General features: G+C 37.2%; 2 protein-coding genes across 6 annotated transcripts in view; one reads left to right on the top strand and one right to left on the bottom strand.

Annotated features, from left to right (window-relative positions):
• The window catches only part of ZBTB41 (zinc finger and BTB domain containing 41), a 38,868-nt gene extending 33,427 nt beyond the window's left edge, over window positions 1–5,441 (bottom strand). Inside the window, exons 1-2 of one of the 2 annotated variants that reach the window (XM_068538564.1) lie at window positions 5,352–5,441; window positions 3,485–4,724 (exon numbers count right to left, since the gene is read on the bottom strand). In XM_068538564.1, coding sequence (XP_068394665.1) covers window positions 3,485–4,607 — 1,123 coding nt within the window. In that variant the 5' untranslated portion in view covers window positions 4,608–4,724; window positions 5,352–5,441. Of the gene's footprint in view, window positions 1–3,484; window positions 4,725–5,135; window positions 5,224–5,351 lie in introns of those variants that run through there. The other variant, XM_068538565.1, reaches the window with a different exon arrangement.
• A 243-nt stretch (window positions 5,442–5,684) lies between these two features.
• Window positions 5,685–25,169, top strand: part of CRB1 (crumbs cell polarity complex component 1) — a 275,719-nt gene continuing 256,234 nt past the window's right edge. For 2 of the 4 annotated variants that reach the window (XM_068541847.1, XM_068541849.1), the window contains exons 1-2: window positions 20,145–20,172; window positions 20,269–20,343. In XM_068541847.1, the coding sequence (XP_068397948.1) occupies window positions 20,307–20,343 (37 nt within the window). In that variant the 5' untranslated portion in view covers window positions 20,145–20,172; window positions 20,269–20,306. Of the gene's footprint in view, window positions 6,286–20,144; window positions 20,173–20,268; window positions 20,344–25,169 lie in introns of those variants that run through there. The other 2 variants (XM_068541848.1, XM_068541846.1) reach the window with 1 other exon arrangement.

A 25,169-nucleotide genomic window follows, 5' to 3' on the forward strand; every position in this document is an offset into this window, starting at 1 on the left:
AATTTTTTCTCTCACCCCCATCTGTCATCTTCTTCCCATTTTTGCCTTTTCACCAGCTAGGTTTCCGGTACAAGGGGGAAAGGTCAAAGGACTCTTATTTGCATGAGAATAGGCTGAGAGGAGGACAGCTGGGAGCCTAAGGAAAAAATACAACTGGATCAGGAATCTCACTCTGAGCAACTATTAAGCCCGTCAAAAAAGATAAAAGATCCAAAGTGCTGGAATCAAATTACTAAACTACATACTGAGGAGCTAATGGTTCCAGCAGAAGGTCTCAGAGCTTATTAATTCTCTCTCCTAAACCCACTCTGAGACAGCAAGTTAAAGGCTTCTTACAAGTCCAAAGTCAGAGTCAACCTTTCACCTTAGTTCAATTAAACAAGAGCTTACTGAAAACTTATTATCGAAATGACCTGGGGTATCACGAAGGATACTAACCAAAACTAACATACAAAACCTTCAAGCTCACAATCTAATGATATAGGGAAATAACAATCAAAATTCTAGATGGAATCCTATGAAAGGATTAAAATCCTATGAAAGAAATGTGGGTGATATGAAGATTACTGGAAAGTAGCCCTTGAACTGTTTTAAGAATAAAGAGGACTTCTGATAAGGATGATAAAGGAGGACATTTAAGAAACACAGGTCTTCTCCATCTGCATATTCTTTTCACTCTACCCATCACCAGTCCACTGAAGTCTATATTCAGGGCACCTCTGATCTACTCCCGTCCCACATCCCATTCCCAATGCTGCTCATCTTCCTAGTCCAAGCCTGCAACACCTCCAACTTCCTTCTCATCACTGAAGCCAGAGTATCTTTCTAAAACTCCTATGGCCGTCATTTCCTTTGTCAAAGTTTTCTCAGCTTTCTATCACTTACTGGATGAAAACTCCTCTGTACTGCATACAAACCATTCAAAACTTGACCTCTGCTTACTTGCCAATCCTCACCTCTTGTCATTTTCATTATGCCTCCTTGCCCACCCCGAAATCACCCTGCCCTTAGCAATTTCCAGAACACAGCTACCTCCATGTCTTTGCAGTTGTGGTCCTTCTGCCTTGTAAGTTCCTCCCTATTCTTTAGGTCTGAGCTCAAATGCTACCTGCTCCATGAAATCTTTCCTGATTCCTATAAGCTTCTGTATTTGTCCTGATAAGATGATCTTATTGTAATATAATTGTATTTGTGCATGTACTTATTAACCTCTAAGATTCTTGAGGACAGAGAATATACCATTTCATATTTGTTTAGTGTTTGGCATAGCAGACACACACAAAAACTGCATTAATGATGAATAAGAGAAGCTAGCATTCCCTACACACCTAAATTTCACACGATATTTTAAGTGATTCACAAGGACTATCCCATTTAATCCTCATAGTAACACCCATGAGACGGTACCATTAGCATCAGCCCACTCTGTGAGGAAACAAAAGCACAAACACAGGTTAAGCAACTCACATAAGACGTGGATTCAAAAATGCAGGCAGTCTGACATCACCACAGCTCATACTTTGTAACCAATATGATAAAATCACAATCTCAATCTCTTGCTTGCTCTCTCTCTTTCTCTGTACTGGGGAAAAGTCAGCAAGCCCCAATGAAGCTAAGCAAGAGAGGGTCTCAATAAGAGGGGTATAATGTAAAATACATTCAGGAAGGAGGCTGGAAATAAGCTGACAATGTGCCCTATTGATTCCCACAATTATCTGATTATCTGAACTGAATTTGGTCAAAAAAGCTGCAAAACGCCTTCCTCTTAGTACATGAGGACCTTGACCTTGAGCACTCTTTCCCCAAATAGTGTGCACAGAACTCTACTTTCCTGGGAGTTTCCAAGGAGAACCCCAAAAGTGTCTAGTGGTAAAATTATTTGAGGAAATGCCAGGTTAAGTAAAATGAACAGGTTTCTTTACTAAAGAATTTGAGAGCATTAATACAGATAGATGAGTATAGTTATTCCCGTCTTACCTGAACACAGAACCCCTTGCTGATAACGCATCTCACAGGCCTAGTTAGTGTTCGATAGGACAGTTTGAGGCCTACAATGCCGTTTGCAAACAGACCCCTGCCCACACACCTCAAGTCAAATTAGGTCAAATTAAGGTGTAATACAGGAAGCATGTGCTAAGAATACAAAGTCTAAAAAAGAGAATCAACTGGAAAGATGAAATGTTGTCAGGTATCTCAATCCAAAAATGTTGTTCTCTTCTCTATAACCCTCACAGCATCTGTTCACATCTCTTCAAGAGCATTTACCAACCTGAGTTTAACACGCTACTTGTATCCGCACACTCTTACAACTGAGCTACTCAAAAAGTTGTTTTATTCATTTGTATAGAAACTTAAACACAGTAAAAATAGCAATAAATAATTATTAAATTGGATTATCAAAAGCATTCTGATTTAGAAAAAAATATTCAAAAGCATAATAAAAAGCAAAAAAGAGGTTACCACTGCTATGCCATAGTTTATACTATCGAATATTTTGAGAGCAAATAATTACCAATGCCTATGTAAATGCAAATGTAACCAATTTCCACCTATGCCAATAACAAGTAACTCAACACTCCAAGACACATTGGAATATATTAAACTGTATAAGTAATTTTACAAGGTCAAATTACACTTATCTCTTCTTTTTATCATTCTATGCAGTCGAATATATTTCCCAATTTCATAACTTTGATTTATATGTAAATAGCTGAACTGCTGCGATTTAAAAGTTCACATTGAAAGTCCATATAAGACACCTCCAAAAATTATTTTACTAGCAAATATTAGATCTCTTGAAAGTAAATATTCACTGATAAATTTTTAATTTAAGGTTAGAGACATTTCCTACATATGCTTTTTTAATAAAGAAAAAGTTGATTTATTCATTATTATAATAACCCAAGAATACTATTAGGATACTTCCTTAAGTCTCTGTCTACAGAATGAAATTACATTTAGCACAGTTTTATTCCTAACTATGTATTAGACTAATCTGAAACATCCCAATTCTAAACAGTACTGGATACTGGAAAAGTGACTATATTTATGACTCACATGTTACCATGCTCAAGGGGAAATAGTATACAAATTATTAAATTATATCTAATATAACCTAATTCAATTTTCTATAATGACTCAAAAATATCAGTTACCTATGAAATTAAATTAGCATATAAATCAAAGCTCTACATTCATAATTATTGATACTCTGGAATTTTTCACACTAAATACAGGAACTAATGATCTGTCACCTACTGCCAGGACATGAGGAAGAGAAAATAAAGGGTAATATAAATACTTAATTCCTGAATCACAACAAACCTATAATAACAGGATAAAATATGCATCAAAAATCAAATATCCTCCCTACTTAAGTCTTCTTTTTAAAAGTTGCTTTCAAAGTTTAGTTTCTAACTATCACCTTTAAAATATCCATGAAAAGTAAGTTATTAGAGACAGGAAACAAGCTGTCTTTTCTTACCTATGCGGTCAAATGTCTTATCGCATTTGGGACACTGCAATATTTTTTTGTTACTGTTCTGAATGACTACAGGGGTTAATCCCTCATGAATGCTTCCGACAGAATCACCAGCCTCAGGCTCCTCTTCTGCATCATTGGGATCCTTTTCACTGTGCTCTTCAATGTCAGAGTATTCATCTGACATTTCCTCCTCTAGCTCATCCTCTTCAGCATTACATTCACTGCCGGGATCCTCAGAATCATTTCTATCTGACTTTTCCTTATCAAAACTGTCTTGATTCAAATTGTCTGACCCATCACCACTTTCTTGTTCATCATCACTGGTGTCATCAAACTTAACAGGGCACTTCCGATTCCGTTTTGATCTCCTTGTGGAAAAACTTCTCTCCAGCATTTTTAACCCATGCTTTTTCCCTAATAAAAGGGATCTATGGGTTTTCGCCAAATGATTCTCTAAAGACTTCTTATAACAAAAATGTCTACTACAGAATTTACACTGATGATTACTCGATAGTCTTCCAGTTAACTCACTTAGTGTTTCTTCTGGTGATGATTTTTCAGTTAGCTCAGACTGAAAAGTGGCAACATTTTCGTTATTTAGCAGCTTAACTGCATCTATAATATCCAGGAATTTTGCAGCCTCTAAAACAAGAGGGATTTCATATTTGTACACAAAAAATTCTGATGTGTAAAGAAATTCAAGCAAATGCTGAAAAACGGAGTGCGTTACGTGATCCAGGGTGACAACATCCGTGCTTGGATTTTTGCTCAAACACGCATGAAAATAACTACTGCCAACAGCAACGACGACTTTGTGAGCACTAAATTCTTTTCCTTCTACTATGATAAGTAAGTCACAGAAAGACGGCTGCTTCTGCCTATCATCATTTAAATACTTCAGCAAGTTCTTATTGTACTGCAAAGAACTTAGAAGTTTTCTCTGATCCGGAGAGGGAGGAAGTTCCTGATAACAGCGAAGAGCTTCAGGAGCTGGTCTTTCTGTAGAACGAGTGTAAGTTACTTGCTCGCACTCCACTGCAACATTTCCTTCCGAAGAATCTTTATGGTAGCCTAGATGGATCTTCTCGTCAAGATGTGAAGTAACCTTTCTCCTTTTCTTCATTGCAGTACAACGGTATCAGAACAAGAAACTTCATAAGTGTCTTGAGGGATTTATGAAGGAAAACTAGATTGTCTTGGATAACAGCTTCTGGAGGGGCGTGCCCGAGGGTTGCATGGTCTGCGAAAAGAGTAAGAACCATGAAAAATAACTGCATGGCCAAGCGATCCTAAATCATTCGCAGCATTGTCAACAAATCCTTCCTAAACGAGAACTAAATTATGATAAAGTCACCGCTTCCACTCATTCGTGGCTGAGATTTTAGGGCGGAGAACAAGGAGGGCCGGGTTAGAAAACACAGCCAACAAAAGAATAATTTTAAAGGAGGCAGAGCACACCTTGCAGGCCCGATTCCCGAACCGGGTAGGGGAAAGGGGGGCAGAAGGGGAGGCTCCGCGAAGCCCGCCGTGGGTGCAGGTCGAGGCGGCCACCTTCGCGGTGCAGGGGCGCCGGGACAGTGACAACCAGGCCGTCGCGGCCGCGGAACCCACGTCCCCCATTAATACGCTTCCCAGGAGCGGCTAGGCGCACCTCCTCGGGGTCGGCGAGCGTCCAAATACCGGAGGCGCCCGGCGGGACGGCCCCGGGAGGCGCGGAGAGGAGAGCGGGTCACCCGGGGGACGGCCGCCGGAGCAGAGCCTCCTCAGGCCCCGCCGGGTGGAGACCGCGCCGCCGAGGGCGCCCCCGCCGCCCGCCAACCCGCTCCCCGCGCGGGTTCCCCGCGCGGACGCCCCGCGCGTCCATTACCGGGAACCCAGGGCTCCCCGTTGGCTCCCAGCCGCTGAGCTCCACTCCGGGCGCGCTCGCTCTGGCGCCGACCCACTTCCGGGTTCAGCCCCCGGCCCCGCCCGCCCTTCTCCTCTTGACGCCCTGCCGCCACCGCCGCAACCACCGAGCACGTCAACCGCGCGCGCAGCCTCGCGGCCGCCAGACACCCCAGCGAGCGACCCTGCGCCGGCACTGCGCATGTGCGCGCACCCTCCCTGCGCATGCTCCGTGAGGCCCCCTCCGCCCCCCGCCCCCCGCCCCCGCCACACCCCCGACGACCCCAGCGACTTCAGGAGTCCGTTAGTCCAGGTTTTCGTGGCGGTCCGGTGGCCGCTGTGACTGAGCCAGTCGGGGTCTCGCGGGCAGCCAGGCGGGGACCCCGGCAGAGGGCGAAGATGAGGCGGAGTTTCGTAGGGGTGGGCGGAGGCACCACGCCGCGAGCGGACCGCGTCCTCACGGCTTGTGGCCGGTTGTGGCAGCCTCTCAGCGGCGGGCGAAGCTGTCTCCACAAACGCTGCCCTGCGTCTGAAGAACCCAGCTGGACGCAGCTAACGCAGTTGCTCCTAGAATCAATTTTTAACTTATTGTCCACAGAAAACACTGAAAAATGTACATACAAGTATACAGCTGGCAGGACAGGAAAGAAAGCCGAAACAAAAAGAAAAGGTCCACAAGGATAACTTTTGGAGCCAAGATTGTGCGTTTCTAACGCAGTCGCAGGTGTTGCTGGTATTGCTGCTCTGAGGACCACATGTTTAGTAGCGAGGTCCTAGTCCTGTGATTTTACAGACACGAGGAAAAATAAGGCAGAGGCTGAAGCCAAATAGGATGGGTGACCAGATTGGTGAACCCATGTCCGAGTCCCCTGTGGATGGAAGAGTTACAGAACAGTTATCGCTGACGCTTGTTAACGGTAAGGCAAACTTTATTCAGGGCGTCTACTACAGTGGGGTTTTGTACTAGGGCAGAGAGATTGGGCTCAATTCCAGACAAGAGAAGGTGGGAATTTGTAGCCCAGGAGCCGGCTGGGCGTGGCTGGCATGTCCGTGAACGGAAAACGGCCAAGAGAAAACATGAGGGGAAAGGGAGGCGGAGTGGGGGCCGGATTCTGGCTAAACTGACCTGACAGGGTTCTTGCGGGAAACAGGTGGGATGATCAGACAGGGCTCGAGGAGGAGAAAGAACCAGATGTCAGATACGGAGGGTGGGAGATTCTGGCTAAACTGACTTAGCAGGATCCTTGCTAAAATTGAGGAATGCAGAGACAAATAACAGAAGTTCAAAAGTCAGAGCCTAATTGAGAAGGGAGTTTAGGAGCACCTGGTTAAAGTTTGGTCAAGGAGAGAATCTTTGTTAGTAATGCAATCAGTTGAACGTCTTAGAGCAAAGGCTAAGCTTTACCGAGGAAGCTATTCGCCTTGAGACGTCAGCATAGAAACTCTGTCTGGGTTTCCAGCCTGATTCTCTGAAGTATTTGGACTCAAGACTGGAACAGCAACTCTTACCCGAGTTTCCAGCCTGCAGGCCTGCCCTATGGATTTTAGACTTATCAGCCCTCAGAATCAATCATGCAAGCCAGTTCCTTAGAATATCTGTCTGTCTATCCTCTATCTATCTATCCTGTTCTGTTTCTCTGGAGAACCCTCGCTAATACACCAGCAATGAACAGTAAGAAAATAAAATTGAAAAAATAATGCCTTTATGTTTTCCTCGATGGTATAGCACCAACATCCATGTCCCTAAGGTGTCAGAAGTCTTTGTCAGAGGAAGTAGCAGTGGGGCGGGGGGCCGAAAAGGAAAGCGCAGAGGCAGAAAGCCAAGACAGAAAGGAAATCTACACTCTTCAGAATCTCTTTCCTGTGTCTTCCTTTTGCTGATCTGTCATGGTCTTAATTCAGCATCCTTTAGCAGGCTGTTTCACAAATTTATTTCTGAAAATGAAAATGGTTTTCTTCATTTCTTTGTTGAATGTCCATTAAACAACCACTCTGTACCAGGCATGTAACATTTTAAATAAACTTAGTCATAAAAGATGTCACTTGATGGCATCAGAGGTATAAAATACCTGGGAATGAATCTAATGAATTATGTTCAAGACCTCTATACACAATTCTCTACAACAGGGCTGACAGACTTTTCTGTAAAGGACCAGATATGAAATATTTTAGGTTTGTGAACTGCGGGTAGTATCTTTTCCATTTTATTCTTCATTTTTATGACAACCCTTTAAAATGTAAAAATTATTCTTATCTCACGGACCATACAGAACACAAGCCATGAGCTGAATTTGGCCTGTGGGCCATTGTTTTCTGAGAACAACCCCTAAAAACTCAGAGAAATTAAAGAAGACATTGAAGAAATTTGTCATATTCATAGATTGGAAGAATCAATATTGTAAAGATGTCAGTTGTCCTCAAATTGATCTGTAGATTTGAAGACATCAACGTATGGACTTAATCAGTATTAAAAACTTTTGTTTTTCAAAACCAATTAAGAAAATCAAAAGGCAAGCCAAAGATTAGGAGAAGGTATTTGAGAAACATATGCTCCCAAAATAAAACGGACTCTTGCAACTAATGAGAAGGAAAAAAATATGTAAAATGAGCAAAATATTTGAACAGACACTTCATGAAAGAAGATAAGTACATGAAAGATCTTATCTTTAAATTGCATCTTAAAGGAGATGCTAATAAAAATCACAGTGAGATACATCCATAAGCATAACTAAACTTATAAAGACTGACAGGACAGTATCAAGTGTTGATAAAGATGCATATCAACTGGAAATCTCATTCACTTCTTATTGGAATACAAGCACTTTAGAAAATAGTTGAGCAATTTCAGAAAATTACACATACAAGCTAGCCATTCCATCTTTTTTTTTTGATAAACTATTTATTTATTTTTGGCTGTGTTGGGTCTTCGTTGCTGTGCGCGGCTTTCTCTAGTTGCGGCGAGCGGGGGCTACTCTTTGTTGTGGTGCGTGGGCTTCTCATTGCATTGGCTTGTTGCAGAGCACGGGCTCTAGGCACGTGGGCTTCAGTAGTTGTGACATGCAGGCTCAGTAGCTGTGGCTCACGGGCTCTAGAGCGCAGGCTCAGTAGCTGTGGCGCTCAGGCTTAGTTGCTCCACGGCATGTGGGATATTCCCGGACCAGAGATCAAAGCCATGTCCCCTGCATTGGCAGGCAGATTCTTAACCACTGCGCAACCAGGGAAACCCTAGCCATTCCGTCGTTATTCAAGAGAAACCAAAGCATTATATCCACACAGTCTTATATACAAAATTTTATAGCAGCTTTACTTGTGATAGCCCAAAATAGGGATCAACCTAAATGTCCAACAACAGGTGAATGGATAAACAAATATATAGAATACTATTACTTAACTATAAGAAGGAACAAACTAATGCCAAGGACAACAACATAGATGAGTCTCAAAATAACTTGAATAAAAGACAAAATGAGTATATTCTACGTGATTCCATTTATCAAATGTCTAGAAACTGCAGATTAAAATGACAGTTTGTTGCTTAGTCACAATGGGTGGCATCAGAGTTTGTGATAAATTAAAAAAGGGCACAAGAAAATTTTAATTATTTTGATTGTAGTGATGGTTTCACTAGTGTATACATATATCATAACTGATCAAATTATTTACTTTAAATGCATGCAGAGTATTGCATGACAGTCAATCTTAAAGTCATAAAAAAAAGAATGTCACACAGACACTTGAACAGGGACATACAATGAAACAATAGAAAAATTGAAATTCCAGAGATTCAAATTCACAGGTTAATTTACTATATAAAAAGGTAAAATTTCAAGTCTGTGACATAAAGATAGACTATCCAATAAATGAAGATAGATAAAGAGGTGGGCATCAGAAATAAAAGTAGGTTGTATATAACCTCAGTGAATCAAGATAAATCCCAAATGGATCAAAAATTTAAATGTAAAAGCTGAAACCATAGAAGAACTATAACAAAACACAAACTTCTTAATAACAGTAAAATGGTGAAGGTCTCTCTCACCACGAATCAGAATTCAGAAGCAATTAAGGGAAAAAAATTGTTAAATCAACCATATAAACTTATAATTTTTTTGCATGGAGGAATTCCAGTATCAGCAATGGTGAATTAAGTAGCTGGAACCAATTCTCCTGCTGTGAACAGCTAGGACAAAATGTTTTTTAACGAAAGGTACTATTTTGAATGCATGGCATAGCTACCAGGGTTATGTGTGAGGAATTGTGAGGGCCTGGTCTGCAAGAAAAAGAGGCTCAAAGAGGTGATCTGGCTTTGGGAGGCGGGGGCTTCTCCCTAAAGGCAGTTACTGACTGGAAGGAAGCAACTGAGAGGCTGGTAAAATGAGTAGATCCTTGACAGACTCATGAGGCAGGGAGATGAACATTGAAATTTAAGGACCCCGAGAAAGGAAGGGCCCTAATAAACACCCCATGTTTTCAGCTGGGACTCTGAAAGGCCTAACCTATGAGTAAGAATGTACTAGAAATAGACCACCCATCACAGCACTGAAGCCCTTAACATTTTTATTCCTTTGAGAAAGACAATCAGGAATTGCTTCTTCTCTTAGCCTCTCTGCCTGCCAGGAGCAAAACCAAATGCTGTCTTGATTAAGGTGACATCATCCAGACTCTTAACTTGTTAATTTTTAATATACAATATCCAGCATTGAATCAAACACACACACACACACACACACACACACACACACACAGGATATTCCAAAAAAGTAAAAGACAGACAAAACAGATCCACAGGAGATCAAGAAAATGAAGTTATTGGACCAATACAACAATAACAAATAAACTATGAGTAATATGTTCAAGGAATTGACAGAGAATATTGAAAATGGAAATCAAATAGAAATTCTAGAACAGGAAAATATGACAGGTGAAATTAAGAAGAATGGATGTGTTTAACCTAAGATTAGAAAGAGCTGAAGAGAAACTATTGAACTAAAAGATAAATCAGAAGAAATATCCAAAATAAAACACAAAGAAAGCAGGAATGGGTAATACAGAAAAGAGGAAAAAGAAATATGTAGAACACATAAAACACCAAACACAAATCTTAATAGAACCACAGCAGCAGGAGAGGAGAATGACAATGAGGAAGAGGCAGTATTTTAAAAGATAGTAGCTGAGAATTTCCCATTGATGAGAGACATCAAGCCAGAGATTCAAGAAATACTAGGAACTCCAAGCAGGATAAGTTCAAAGAAAAGTAAAATTGGGCATGTCATAGTAAAACTGCTGAAAATTGGAGATAGGAAAAAAATTTTAAAAGCATGAATAGGGAAAAAAGAGTATTGGCATTAGAGGAGCAAAATTAGACCAAGAGCTGACTTCCCAATGGAAGTCTAAGAAGCCAAAAGACATCTTAATGATATCTTAATGACGCTCAAAAAAGATAACTGCTGAGCTAGAACAAATCCTTCAAATGAGAGCAAGATAAAAAGTATTGAAATAAGCCAATCTTGAGAGAATTCACTAACTGCAGACTCACAGTTCCAGAAATACCAAATGGAGACTTTTAGGCAAAGGGAAAAATCACAGATGGAAGCAATGTAGTGAAGGAAAGAATAAAGAATAACATGAGTAAATGCAAATTGACTGTGAAAATAATAATGAAAATGACTGTGGGATTAACAAAATAATAACATAAAAGACAAGATATATTGAATTGAATTAAGAATTTCTAAGGTCCTGTGCTGTCCAGCATGTGTTACAAGGTCTAATTTATATACAACTTTAATAACTCAAGGATGTTTGTTATAACCCCTGGAGTAACTACTAAAATCAAAATTAAACAAATGTTTAATAAATAGGCTAATAGAGGTGGGGAAATTGAACACTGAAAAAAGAATCAAGATGAAGAAAAGAAAGGAGAGAAAAAGAAAGAGCATTTGAAACAAATAGAAAAATATAGTAAGATGGTCGACTTAAAACCAAATGTAATAATTAATTACTTAACTGTAAATTGACCAAACTATTCCATTAAAAGGACAGTCATTGACAGACTGAATGAAAAAAAAGACAAAAACTTGCTACTACAGACTTGATTACTACAAAAACTTGATTATTACAGACAACACGAAGTTAAAAGGACATATTTGGAAAATGATACACTATGCAAATACTAACCAAAGGTAGATTGATGTATGTATATTAATATCAGACAAAGTAGACTTTAACATAAATGAGTTATTTGAGATAGAAGGACATATCATCATAATTTGCAATCCATGCAGAAGATATAACAATTTCAAACATGTATGCCTGTACTAAATTATCTATATATTTTATAATATATACTTATAAATTTCTATCTATCCATATGTGTATACATATTATATACTATTTTATTTACTTATATAAAAAGATAAGTATACTATTGCATAATATTTTATATACTAATTATATATATAACATTATTATATATGTATATATTAGTACAAGAAAAGATAACTTGAAAACCCCAAATGTTTGGAAATTCATTAATACATGGGTAGCCCATAAGTAAATAGCCCAAAGAAAAAGAAAATAATCTCAATAAAATTTAGAAAATATTTTGAACTGAATAATAATAAAAATATATCAAAACAAGTGTGACAGCTAAAATCATGTTTAGAGGGCAATTTTAACTTTAAATGCTCACACTAGAAATGAAGAAAAACTGAAAATCCTTGACCTATGCATTCATTTTAAGAAATAAGCACCCCCCCCCCCACCAAATTCCAAAGAGGTTATAAGGCTGGAAACAACAAAGAACATATATCAATGAAATGGAAACAATCACTTAAAAGAGAGGATCAACAGTATCAAAGTTTTTTTTTTTTTTTAAAAAAAAAAGACAATTTATAATTGATAATGAACTCTTACCTTCCTGTGTGCCATTTATTAAGTTATTGTCTATTAACTTCCAGTCCACGCTTCAAAATTCTGCATTGTGATGCTGGGCTGGAATTCAGTTTTGCAGGCTGGCTACCTGTTAGTTTCTGCAAAGAACAATAGAGACTTTTAAAAAATAAGAAAAGCATGGTTGGAGAGTGACATTCAAGCCCTCCATCTTGTAAAAGTACCAAAAGGAAAGGACGCTATCAGGAAAGTGAAAAGACAACCTGAAAATGGGAGAAAGTATTTGCATATGATAAATTTGATGAAGATCTAGTATCCAGAATATATTTTAAAATCTTATGAGTAAAAAAAAAAAAAAAAAAAAAAAAACCCAGTTTTTAAAATGGACATTGGATTTGAATAGACATTTCTCCCAAGATATATAAAGGCCAATAAACACATGAAAAGTTGCTCAACATCATAGTCTGTATAGAAATGCAAATCAAAACCACAAGTACATACCTACCACTTCACATCAACTAGGATGCTCATAATTAAAAAGATAACAAGCATTGGCAAGTCTGTGGAGAAGTTGGAATCCTCATACACTGCTGGTGGAAACATAAAATGGGGCACCCACTTTGGAAAATACTTTGTCAGTTTCTCAAAAAGTTAAACACACGGGTTACCATATGACCCAGCAATTCCACTCCTAGGTATATACCCAAGAGAACTGAAAACATATGTTCACACAAAAACTTGTAAACAGATGTTTATGGCAGTATTATTCATTATAGCCAAAAGGTGGAAAAAACCCAAATGTCCATCAGCTGATGAACAGATAAACAAAATCTGGTATATTCATACAATTTAATATTATTCTGCCATGAAAGGGATTAAAGTACTGATACATACTACAACATGGATGAATCTTGAAAAACTGTGCTAAGTGAAAGATGTGAAGCATAAATGACCACATATTGAGTGATTCCAGTTATATGAAATGGATAGCGATATTCACAAAAACAGAAAGTAGATTAGTAGTTGTAAGGGTCTAGGGAAAAAGGGAGTAAGGGAACGACTGCTGATGGGTACAGGTTTCTTTTGGGGTAATGAAACTGTTCTAAAATTAGATTGTGGTAATAGTTGCACAACTTTGTGGATACACTAAAAACCACTGAATTGTATGCTTTAAAAGGGTAAACTTTATATTATATGAATTATATATATATATATATATATATATATATATATATATATATTTTTTTTTTTTTTTTTGGTGACTGCCCCATTGTATGTACCCAACAGCAATGTATGAGGATTGTGAATTCCAGTTTCTCCACATCCTTGCCTTATTGTCTGTCTTTTTTATCACAGCCATCTTAATGGAATTAAAGTGGTGTCTCAATGTAGTTTTTTTTTTTTTTAACATCTTTATTGGAATATAATTGCTTTACGATGGTCTGTTACTTTCTGCTTTATAACAAAGTGAATCAGCTATACATATACATATATCCCCATATCTCTTCCCTCTTGCATCTCCCTCCCCCCCACCTCCCCATCCCACCCCTCTAGGTGGTCACAAAGCACCGAACTGATCGCTCAATAAAAATGATATATTCATTTTTGTAATTTTGTAATGATATATTTATTTTTGTAAATGTAATAACATAGAAAATGCTTACATAATAATTTTTATGTGTAAAAGAGTACTTTTTGTTCATATGGTATGGTCACATGTATAAAAAAATTATTACTGAGTAAAGATTGGAAAACATTGCACCAAAATATTAATAGGAATTCTCTCTAGGTTGTGGGGTGACATAAGATTTTCTTTTCTTCAATTTTTTTAAAAAAAATTCAACTTTTCTATTATAAACATGTATTTTTATAGTGAGGAAAAATAATTTTTTTTTTAACGTACCATAAAGAAAAGGTGTCAAGTAATGTCATAGTACTTACAGTCCCTTAGACTTCAGACACCAAAGTCAGAGCATGTCACATATGCTGGGCAAGGAATAAGAAAGCTTTTTCACCTTATGAAAACACAATGACTATAAAACTTAATGTAGTCTCAGGGACTTCTCTGCTACCTAGAGTAAAACTTTTTTTTCAAATTTATTGAGGTATAATTGACCATAAAATTGTAAGATATTTAAAGTGTACAACGTGATGATTTGACATACATATACGTTGTAAGTTAATACATTATCAAATTAATTAACACATCACCTCACATATTTACTTTTTTTTTTTAGTGAGAACATTTAAGTTCTACTCTTTGAACAAATTTCAATTATACAATACAATGTTATTAGTTATAGTCACCATGTTATGCATTAGATCCTCAGACCTTATTCATCTGATAACAAAGTTTGTGCCCTTTTATCACTCTCCCTATTTCCCCTACTTCCCAGCCCCTGGCAACTGCTTTTCTACTGTTGCTATGAGTTTGACTTTTTTGTTTTTTGATTCCACATATAAGTGGTAACAAGTAGTATTCATATTTGTCTTTGTATCTGTCTGGCTTATTCACTTAGCCTAATGCCTACAGGTTGCAAAGGCAGGATTTCCTTCTCAATTTTTTTAAGGCTGGATAATATGTATATATATTTCATTTTCTTTATCCATTCATCCGTCTACAGACACTTAGGTTATTTCCATATTTTGGCTATTGTGAATAATACTGTAATAAACATGGGAGTGCATATAACTCTTTGAGATAATGATTCCATTTTTAATTTCTTGAGGAACCACCATACTGTTTTTGATAGTGGTGTACCAGTTTACATTTCCACTAACAGTGTACAAGGATTTCCTCTTCTCCACATCCTCACCAACATTTGTTATCTTGTCTTTTTGATAATAAACATCCTAACGAATGAGAAGTGACATATTGTGGTTTTGATTTGCGTTTCCCTGAGGATTAGTGATGCTGAGCAACTTTTCATGTACTAGTTGGCCATTTGTATGACTTCTTTGAAAAATTGTCTATGTAGGTCCTTTGCCCATTTTTTTTTTTTAATTTATTTTTGGCTATGTTGGGTCTTCATTGCTGTGCGTGGGCTTTCTCTAGTTGTGGTGAGCGGGGGCTACTCTTCGTTGAGGTGCACAGGCTTCTCACTGCCGTGGCTTCTCTTGTTGCGGAGCACGGGCTCTAGGCGCGTGGGCTTCGGTAGTTGTGGCACGTGGGTTTAGTAGTTGTGGCTTGCGGGCTCTAGAGCGCAGACTCAGTAGTTGTGGCACATAGGCTTAGTTGCTCCACAGCATGTGGGATCTTCCCGGACCAGGGCTTGAACCTGTGTCCCCTGCATTGGCAGGCAGATTCTTAACCACTGCACCATCAGGGAAGCCCTGGATATTAACTCCTTGCTAGGTATGTGGTTTGCAAATATTTTTTCCTATTTTGAAGGTTGCCTTTTCAGTTTGCTGTGCAGAAGCTTTTTTTTTGACGTAGTCCCACTTGCTAGTTTTTGCTTTTGTTGTTAAATCCAAAAAATTATTGCTAATACCAATGTCGAGGAGCTTACCACCTGTTTTCTTCTAGATGTTTTATGGTCTCAGGTCTTACATTTAAGTCTTTAATCTATCTTGAGTTGATTTTTGTGTATGGCGTAAGAGAGGAGTCCAGTTTCATTCTTTGGTATGTGGCTGTCCAGCTTTCCCAACATCTTTATTGAAGAGACTATCTTCCCCCCATTATATATCTTGCTCATTTGTCGAAAATTAATTGACCTTATATGCACAGGATTATTTCTGAGCTCTTGATTCTATTCCATTAATCAATGTGTCTGTTTTCATGCCAATGCCAAGCTGTTTTGATTACTATAGCTTTGTAGTATAGTTTGAAATTGGGAAGTGTGATGCCGCCAGCTTTGTTCTTTCTCAAGATTGTTTTGGCTATTTGGGGTCTCCTCTAAATGGAAAAGAAGCAAAAATCTATAGGAAAAGGAAAATCCCAACAGGAAAGGCAAATATATAGTAAGGATTGAAGATCGCTTAAATAAGCCAGTATGTAGATTACAAAACAAAACAAAGTTGTGAAAGCAACTATAAGTACAATAAACAGTAAAGTGATAAGCATGAAGATGTAAAATATGACATAAAAACACAAAATGTGGGGGAGAGGAGTAAAAATTATAGATCTTTTAGAACATTCCTTGACACCATATACAAACATAGACTCAAAATGGTTTACAGTCCTAACTGTAAAACATGAAACCATAAAACTCTTAGAAGAAAACATAGGGGAAACACTCTTTGACATAAACCATAGCAATATTTTCTTGGATCAGTCTCCTAAGGCAAAAGAAATAAAAGCAAAAATAAACAAGTGGGACCTAATTAAACTTGAAAGCTTTGGCACAGCAATGGAAACCATCAACAAAACAAAAAGACAGCCTATAGAAGAGGAAAAAATATTTGCAAATGAAGCAACCGACAAGGGGTTAATTTCCAAAATATACAAACAGCCCATACAACTCAATAACAAACAATCCAATCAAGAAAACTTGAATAGACATTTTTCCAGAGAAGACATACAAATGGGTCACAGGCACAGGAAAAGATGCTCAACATCACTAATTATTAGAGAAATGCAAATCAAAACCATAATGAGGTATCACTTCACACCTGCCAGAATGTCTATCATCAAAAAATCTACAAATAACAAATGTTGGAGAGGATGTGGAGGAAATGCAATCCTACACTGTTGGTGGGAATGTAAATTGGTGCAGCTACTATGGAAAACAGTATGGAGGTACCTTAAAAAACTAAAAGTAGAGTTACCATATGATCCAGCAATCCCACTCCTGGATATATATATCCAGAAAAAAATGAAAACACTAATTGGAAAAGATATGTGCACCCCAGTGTTCATAGCAGCACTGTTTACAATAGCCAAGACACGGAAGCAATCCAGGTGCTCATCAACATATGACTGGATTAAAGAGAGGTGGTGTACATACAGAATGGAATATTATTCAGAATAAAAAGGATGAACTACTGCCATTTACAACAACGTGGATGGACCTAGAGAATATTATACTTAGTAAAGTGTCAGACATAGAAAGACAAATAGTATTGATATAGAATACCACTTATATGTGGAATCTGAAACCTAATACAAATGAATGTACAGTATATACAAAACAGAAGCAGACTCACAGATATAGAAAACAAACCTGTGCTTACCAAAGGGTAAAGGGAAGGGGGGAGGGACAAATTAGGGGTATGGGATTAACAGATACAAACTACTATATATAAAAAAGGTAAGCAACAAGGATATACAGTGTAGCACAGAGAATTCTACCCATTATTGTCTAATAACCTATAATGGAATATAATCTTCAAAAATACTGAATCACTATGCTTTATACCTGAAACTAACACAATATTGTAAATCAACTACATTTCAATTAAAAAAATAAAAAATAAAAAGTTGAGGGAGTGGGGGTTACATTTTTAAAGAGATGAAGAACCAAGTAAAATATTTATAAATAAGTAAAACAAGTGGAGTAAATAAAGAACTTTGAAGAAGTAGAAATTAAACCTGGAACCAGCAACATTAAAACATTGCATTAGGTTGAGGAAGGTATTCAAGAAGGGTGAGAACAAATCTTACTTGACAGCTCAATGCCTAGGCTGGTTCCAGAAGGGTTTCTGATAAGAGATAAGATCAAAGGAGCAGAGGGGAGACACAGGGTGTCAGAATTAGGCCCTGGGCTGTCAGAGCTTCAGGTAACAAAGATAAAAATTGTGTTTGCTTTCTTTTGTGAGAAAGCTTTAAGTTGATTTGTCAAGGACAGCAGATGTTTGTTTGGCAAAGTGGCAGCACAGAGAGAAAATTGTATTTCTTAGTATGACCATCTGCAAGAAAGAGGTTTGGAAATCCTCTAATGAGCGTGCTAGGATAGAAGGCACTCAAGTTGGATTATCAGGCTTTCGTTTTGCCTGGTGTGTATGGTGTGTAAGGCAAGGCTAGAGAAGAATTGGGAAAATAGAGGGGATTTTTGAGGTCACATTGCAGCAGAGAGAGGAAAGCAAAGGAGGGAGGAATTTCAAGGAGAGATGACAGCTAAGAAAAGGACCTCAGTTTTAGGTGATACCTGCTCCTGATTTTGACAGTGTGCTGTTGATCCGTGAGAAGCAGAAGAAGATTGAGCAAGGGGTCGGTAACCATAGGATTGGTATAGAATATTGTGGGATGAGTTCAGTTTTGGAGTCAAACTGATCTGTGTTCAAAACATACCTCTTACATCCTGTTGGTGTCAACTTGTGTGCTTCTCAGACTATAGTGAAAAACACAGAGACGTGCTCAGCCTTTCAGTTCTTTCTGAAAAATAATAATTTTACAAGCAGTAATTCATATTTTTCCAATTGAAAAAATCATATATTTTGAAGAATAATGAAACATTTGCCTGATGATATGGTGTAATATATCTAAACTATTTCTACATGAAATACAGCGTAAAGGATATTCTTTTAGAAAATATTCAATTTATGCATGCGCATGTCCAATTTTATCTTTTTTTCTTTTTAATTTTTTCATTTAAAGCTCTTTTACTTTCCCAGCATTTAATGTCCTGTTTACACAATAGATTCTGAAACTCAGAGCAACTCTCTGGAGACCCAGAGGAAATGAATAGTGGCAGATATACATTAGTGCAGGTTATAAAACATAATTACATTAAAATTTTTAGGTAAAAGCACATTTTAATGCATTACACCTGCATTGCAGAAGCATACTAAGTTTTTATGGATAAATTTTTTTTCCACTGGAGGGTGCAATTCATCAGTGTATCAAGATTTCTACAGTTCCTTTAATGAGTATACTTTATAAATAATACCAGAGAGCTGATTATTTCCAAGACACTAATGTAGAATGCTGAGTAGATTTTATAAAACTTTAAATAGATAGAATTTCACTAATAGGAATCTGGGCTTTATTCTACAATATACTTGTAATTTAATTAGGATCAAATGATTTTTAAGCTAAGGGTATTCTTTTATTCTCTCTTTTGGATACTATGTATGACTTTCTTGGTTATTAATACTGCAAAAATGTATGCTAAAATTCATAATAGAAATACAGTCCTACTTATTATGAAGTTTTTGCAGTTTTCTTTAGCAGTCTATGTATTTATTTAAAATTCTCTGTGAAATATAGATTATTAGACTTTACACACAGTAATAATATGTGGTCTAAAATTAAATGTAAATTTAATAAGCATAAAACTAATATATACATTTAATTGAATTTTTTGTTTTCATTATATATCTTTATGTAGTATGAAGGCTTTTAGACAATGTGTGCCTTCAGTATAACACCAATAAAATATAAATTTTAATAACAGCCAATATTTATTGAACACCAACCAACTGGGTCTCAGCAGAGTTCTGTACTGATTAACTTTCCATTTTTAACTTATTTAATTCTCACAACAACCTCAACAAATAGGTAACATTTTCCCCACTTCACAAATGAGGAATCTCAGGTGTCACGTGACTTACCCACGTTCATACAGTTGGTATGAACTGCAGCTCAACCTGGGTGACCTGACTTCATGGCCCAGACTTAATCACTGTTTAATAGCTATGTTGGACTTGTCGGTGCCAACCCCTGCTACCCAAACAGTAATGTGTTGATTTTTATTTTACACACTTGAAGACAGGCACTTTGCATTGTGGTTAATGTCTCAAAGATCTCCATCAAATATTGTGGCTTTTGCTTGCCTGGAACTGATAGAACTGCTTTAATTATGACTTAAATGAATGGTGGCTCAGACTCTTTAATTGTCTACTCCAGCAGCTCTCCTCTCCTCCCCTACCCATAGCAGAACACCAAGATTGCCACTCAGAGGAAAAGACTGCATTGTCCCATCTCATGCCGTCTCAGAGATGCATAGCTGCATAACCAAGTGGGCGGTGAAATGTTAAGTGTAAGTGTTGGGCAGGACTTCCAGGAGGTCTCCTTGAGAAATAAGGTCTGTGGCCTGTGACATTTACTCCTATTTACCCTCTCCCACTGCCCACAGTGCTGGCATGAAGAGCAGCTGGAGCTCAAGCAGCCAGGATGACAGAACAAGAGAGGGAAGGAACTTCTATCTCCCGTAAGCCTGTATTTTGAGTTTTTCTGATATAGGCAGCTCTTTAATCATATTAACAGTTAAGGAGTTTTATAAGGTTTAAAAACCCATGTTGTCTATCTTTTGATCCTCAGTCAACACCAGACCACAGCCTTTCTCAACAGATGTGACCCTACCATGAGGCCACCAAATATCCTTTCTATATTAATTTTGAATATGTTATTGGGCTAGTGATATGTGTTTGCTTAATTCTACAACATCATTTCTCGAAAGATCATTTCTACCCATAGTTTAAAATTAATTGCAAAACTTGTTCTACTCAGGGTAAAAATTTGCAGCTTGCTTTTACCGTTGTCAATTATTTAAAATATTTTAATTCATGCCAGGTGTTATTTCCCTTTTTGTAACCAGGAGGAGTACTATGGTGTACTCTTCTTGAGGTCAAATAAGTTAAAAAGTATTTTTATGAGATTAGTAACATGATTTGGCAGTAAAGAATATGCATGACACATTTTGTATAAAAAAATTGACAAACTTCCTAGATTCCCAGCATTTCCTCTTTGCTCAGACACAAACCTAGATTATGCTGACCTCTCTTTAAACTTGCCACCTACCTCTAAGGAAAAGAATAAAGAAGTTTGCTTTAAGGCCCTTTCCTTGAAGTTTAATCGATGTTTGAGAAAAAAAAATTCATGAAATGTCCTAGATTAGTAGATGACCAAAGGTCTATGGGAGGTAGAATATCATACAGGTTTTAAGGTTTTTGCCAGATGTAATAGTAACAGTAGCAACATAACATGGTTATTAATAGTACTGTCTTTCACTTATGCAGCACTTACGGTGTACTTGGCACAGTACTTAATGATTTGTATGTATTAAGCCATTTAAGTCATTCAGTTCTCTCCATTCTAACAGAGGTACTGTTTTACAGCTCAGGGAACTGAACCACAACAACATTAAACAATTTGCTCAAGGTCACTCAGCTAAAATGGAGAAATCAGGACTTGAACCCATGCTTTTTGACCTTGCAATAGTACAATATTATACAGTATTCCTCCATTTAGAGAATTGTTATAATTATTGTACTAAATCAGCTGAATGAAAGATATAATTAGAGAACTATTTAGAAAGCTATGCTGAATATAGCTTCTTTCTTTTTTTTTTTTTTTGGGCCGTGGGTCATGTGGGATCATAGTTCCTCAACCAGGGATCGAACCCATGCCCCCTGCATTGGGAGCATGGAGTCTTAACCACTGGACTCCGAGGGAAGTCCTGAATATAGTTTCTTGATCTATGCTTCTCAGACCCTCTTTCTTGGGACTGAAGTGTAAATTTGTACAAACCATTGTTTGAATACTTAATAATTGAATATTTAGTAATTTTTTAAATCTCTTACCCCTATCTTGCCCCTCCCCCCTTCCCTCTCCCCACTGGTAACCACTAGTTTGTTCTCTATATCTGTGAGTCTGCTACTCTTTTGTTATAGTTACTAGTTTGTTGTAATTTTTAGATTCCGCATATAAGTGATATCATATGATATTTGTCTTTCTCTTTCTGACTTACTTCACTGAGTATGATCATCTCTAGGTCCATCCATGTTGCTGCAAATGGCAAAATTTCATTCTTTTTTATGGCTGAGTAGTATTCCATTGTGTATATACATATATCACATCTTCTTTATCCATTCATCTGTTGATGGACACAGGTCGCTTCCATATCTTGGCAATTGTGAATAGTGCCGCTATGAACATAGGGGTGCATTCTGAATTAGTGTTAGAATAACTTAATATTGAATAATTTAAGATTTTTAATTCTTTTTTCACCAAGTTAATTTCCAAAGGAAACATTCATGATAGTTATCCAAATTTTTCATTTTATTTCTATTTTTCTATGACCTCACCAGATATAGGTATTAGGATAGACATTATAATCAGTTTTAGATTAAGTCTTGGGAAAGAATCACCATGTGGCAAATTAAATCTATCTGATAAGGGGTTGATTATATCTAGTTCCCTTATGGTTGGTCCTGTAGGTAAAAAAAAAAAAAAAAAAATTATCCACTTTCATGTCTGCCAAGAGTATGCAAAAGAAAATGATATATAGGGCTGAAAATATCCTTTGGAATCTATTAAATACTGCCTGTATTTTGCAGAGAAAGATAAAGTCCATATTGATCAAAAAACTTGACCAAGATAATTTACCCAAGCAAAAGGTAGCAGTAAAATATACAGAGCATGTACTCGAGTGTCAGAAGATGTAGGTCAGATCTTGGTTCTGTAATTGATTAATCAAGAAAACTTGGAGTGTTACTTAACCTCTGGGAGGATAAAGATTTTAACTAGTAAAATTAGCTAATGATACAATAATATTACCTATAAAATTGTCTTGAGGATCAAATGAGAAGATATAGGTGGCAGTGTTTTACAAACTATTAAGTGATATATAAATGGTAGCTACTATTAATTAGATTTTGTTTTCCATTATAGAGAGGAGGTACTATAAAGTCTACATATCATCAACAACTTAGAAATGGTTCCCATACCAAGACAAAGGCAGGAGATATTATAGCTTCTTTATAAAATATTTTCATAAAAAGTTTCAGATGTTATTGCAAGTACTGAATAATTAGATTACAGTTCCTAGCTTATCATTTTTTTTAATTCAAACAGAAAGTCACAAAAATTATAATCATCCTCATCAGTTCACTCAGTCCCATGTAATTAATTTTTTCTTTCATCTTGATCTTTTGTTAGCACTTTTATGAATTCATCAGTTTTCCATTAGAGTTCTGAAAATGCTTATTCATTCAGTTCAGCAGTATAGTCAGTTACCAGAAACCTGTACTTGTCAGAGTCTTTTCCATGAATTCCTTGAAGATGAAACCTTTTTATAGGAACATTTTTGCAAAAGCATCAGAGTACACCCAGAACTGTCTGTAAATGAAAAAAGACTTAAAATTGACCACAGTTAAAGATTTGATGAAAGTTCATAATAATGCAATTGACAAGGAAATTTAGTTACTTCTGAGATATACATTTTAAAGTAATAACTAGAATTATGACTTATAACATTATACCAGAATATATAAGATTTTTAGAAATTTCATGTAATGTCTGAAACATTTATATTAACATATTTCCATACGAATAACCCAAAGAAAGTTTAGTATTAGCTGTTTTTTGTTTGTTTGTTTGTTTGTTTACACTGCAGGTTCTTATTAGTCATCAATTTTATACACATCAGTGTATACATGACAATCCCAATCGCCCAATTCAGCACACCACCATCCCCACCCCACCGCGGTTTTCCCCCTTGGTGTCCATACGTTTGTTCTCTACAACTGTGTCTCACCTTCTGCCCTGCAAACCGGTTCATCTGTACCATTTTTCTAGGTTCCACGTACATGCATTAATATACTATATTTGTTTTTCTCTTTCTGACTTATTTCACTCTGTATGACAGTCTCTAGATCCATCCACATCTCAACAAATGACTCAATTTCGTTCCTTTTTATGGCTGAGTAATATTCCATTGTATATATGTACCACAGCTTCTTGATCCATTTGTCTGTCGATGGACATTTAGGTTGCTTCCATGACCTGGCTATTGTAAATAGTGCTGCAGTGAACATTGGGGTGCATGTGTCTTTTTGAATTATGGTTTTCTCTGGGTATATGGCCAGTAGTGGGGTTGCTGGATCATATGGTAGTTCTATTTTTAGTTTTTTAAGGAACCTCCATACTGTTCTCCATAGTGGCTGTATCAATTTACATTCCCACCAACAGTGCAAGAGGGTTCCCTTTTCTCCACACCCTCTCCAGCATTTGTTGTTTGTAGATTTTCTGATGATGCCCATTCTAACTGGTGTGAGGTGATACCTCATTGTAGTTTTGATTTGCATTTCTCTAATAATTAGTGATGTTGAGCAGCTTTTCATGTGCTTCTTGGCCATCTGTATGTCTTCTTTGGAGAAATGTCTATTTAGGGCTTCTGCCCATTTTTGGATTGGGTTGTTTGTTTCTTTAATATTGAGCTCCATGCACTGTTTATATATTTTGGAGATTAATCCTTTGTCGGTTGATTCGTTTGCAAATATTTTCTCCCATTCTGAGGGTTGTCTTCTCGTCTTGTTTATGGTTTCCTTTGCTGTGCAAAAGCTTTGAAGTTTCATTAGGTCCCATTTGTTTATTTTTGTTTTTATTTCCATTACTCTAGGAGGTGGATCAAAAAAGATCTTGCTGAGATTTATGTCAAAGAGTGTTCTTCCTATGTTTTCCTCTAAGAGTTTTATACTGTCCGATCTTACATTTAGGTCTCGAATCCATTTTGAGTTTATTTTTGTGTATGGTGTTAGGGAGTGTTCTACTTTCATTCTTTTACATGTAGCTGTCCAGTTTTCCCAGCACCACTTATTGAAGAGACTGTCTTTTCTCCATTGTATATCTTTGCCTCCTTTGTCATAGATTAGTTGACCATAGGTGTGTGGGTTTATCTCTGGGCTTTCTATCTTGTTCCATTGATCTATGTTTCTGTTTTTGTGCCAGTACCATATCATCTTGATTACTGTAGCTTTGTAGTATAGTCTGAAGTCAGGGAGTCTGATTCCTCCAGCTCCGTTTTTTTCCCTCAAGACTGCTTTGGCTATTCGGGGTCTTTTGTGTCTACATACAAATTTTAAGATGATTTGTTCTAGTTCCGTAAAAACTGCCATTGGTAATTTGATAGGGAGTGCATTGAATCTGTAGATTGCTTTGGGTAGTATACTCATTTTCACAATATTGATTCTTCCAATCCAAGAACATGGTATATCTCTCCATCTGTTGGTATCATCTTTAATTGCTTTCATCAGT

This window comes from Eschrichtius robustus, chromosome 3 (genome assembly GCF_028021215.1).
Source record: "Eschrichtius robustus isolate mEscRob2 chromosome 3, mEscRob2.pri, whole genome shotgun sequence".
In the NCBI taxonomy this organism is placed as follows: Eukaryota; Metazoa; Chordata; class Mammalia; order Artiodactyla; family Eschrichtiidae; genus Eschrichtius; species Eschrichtius robustus.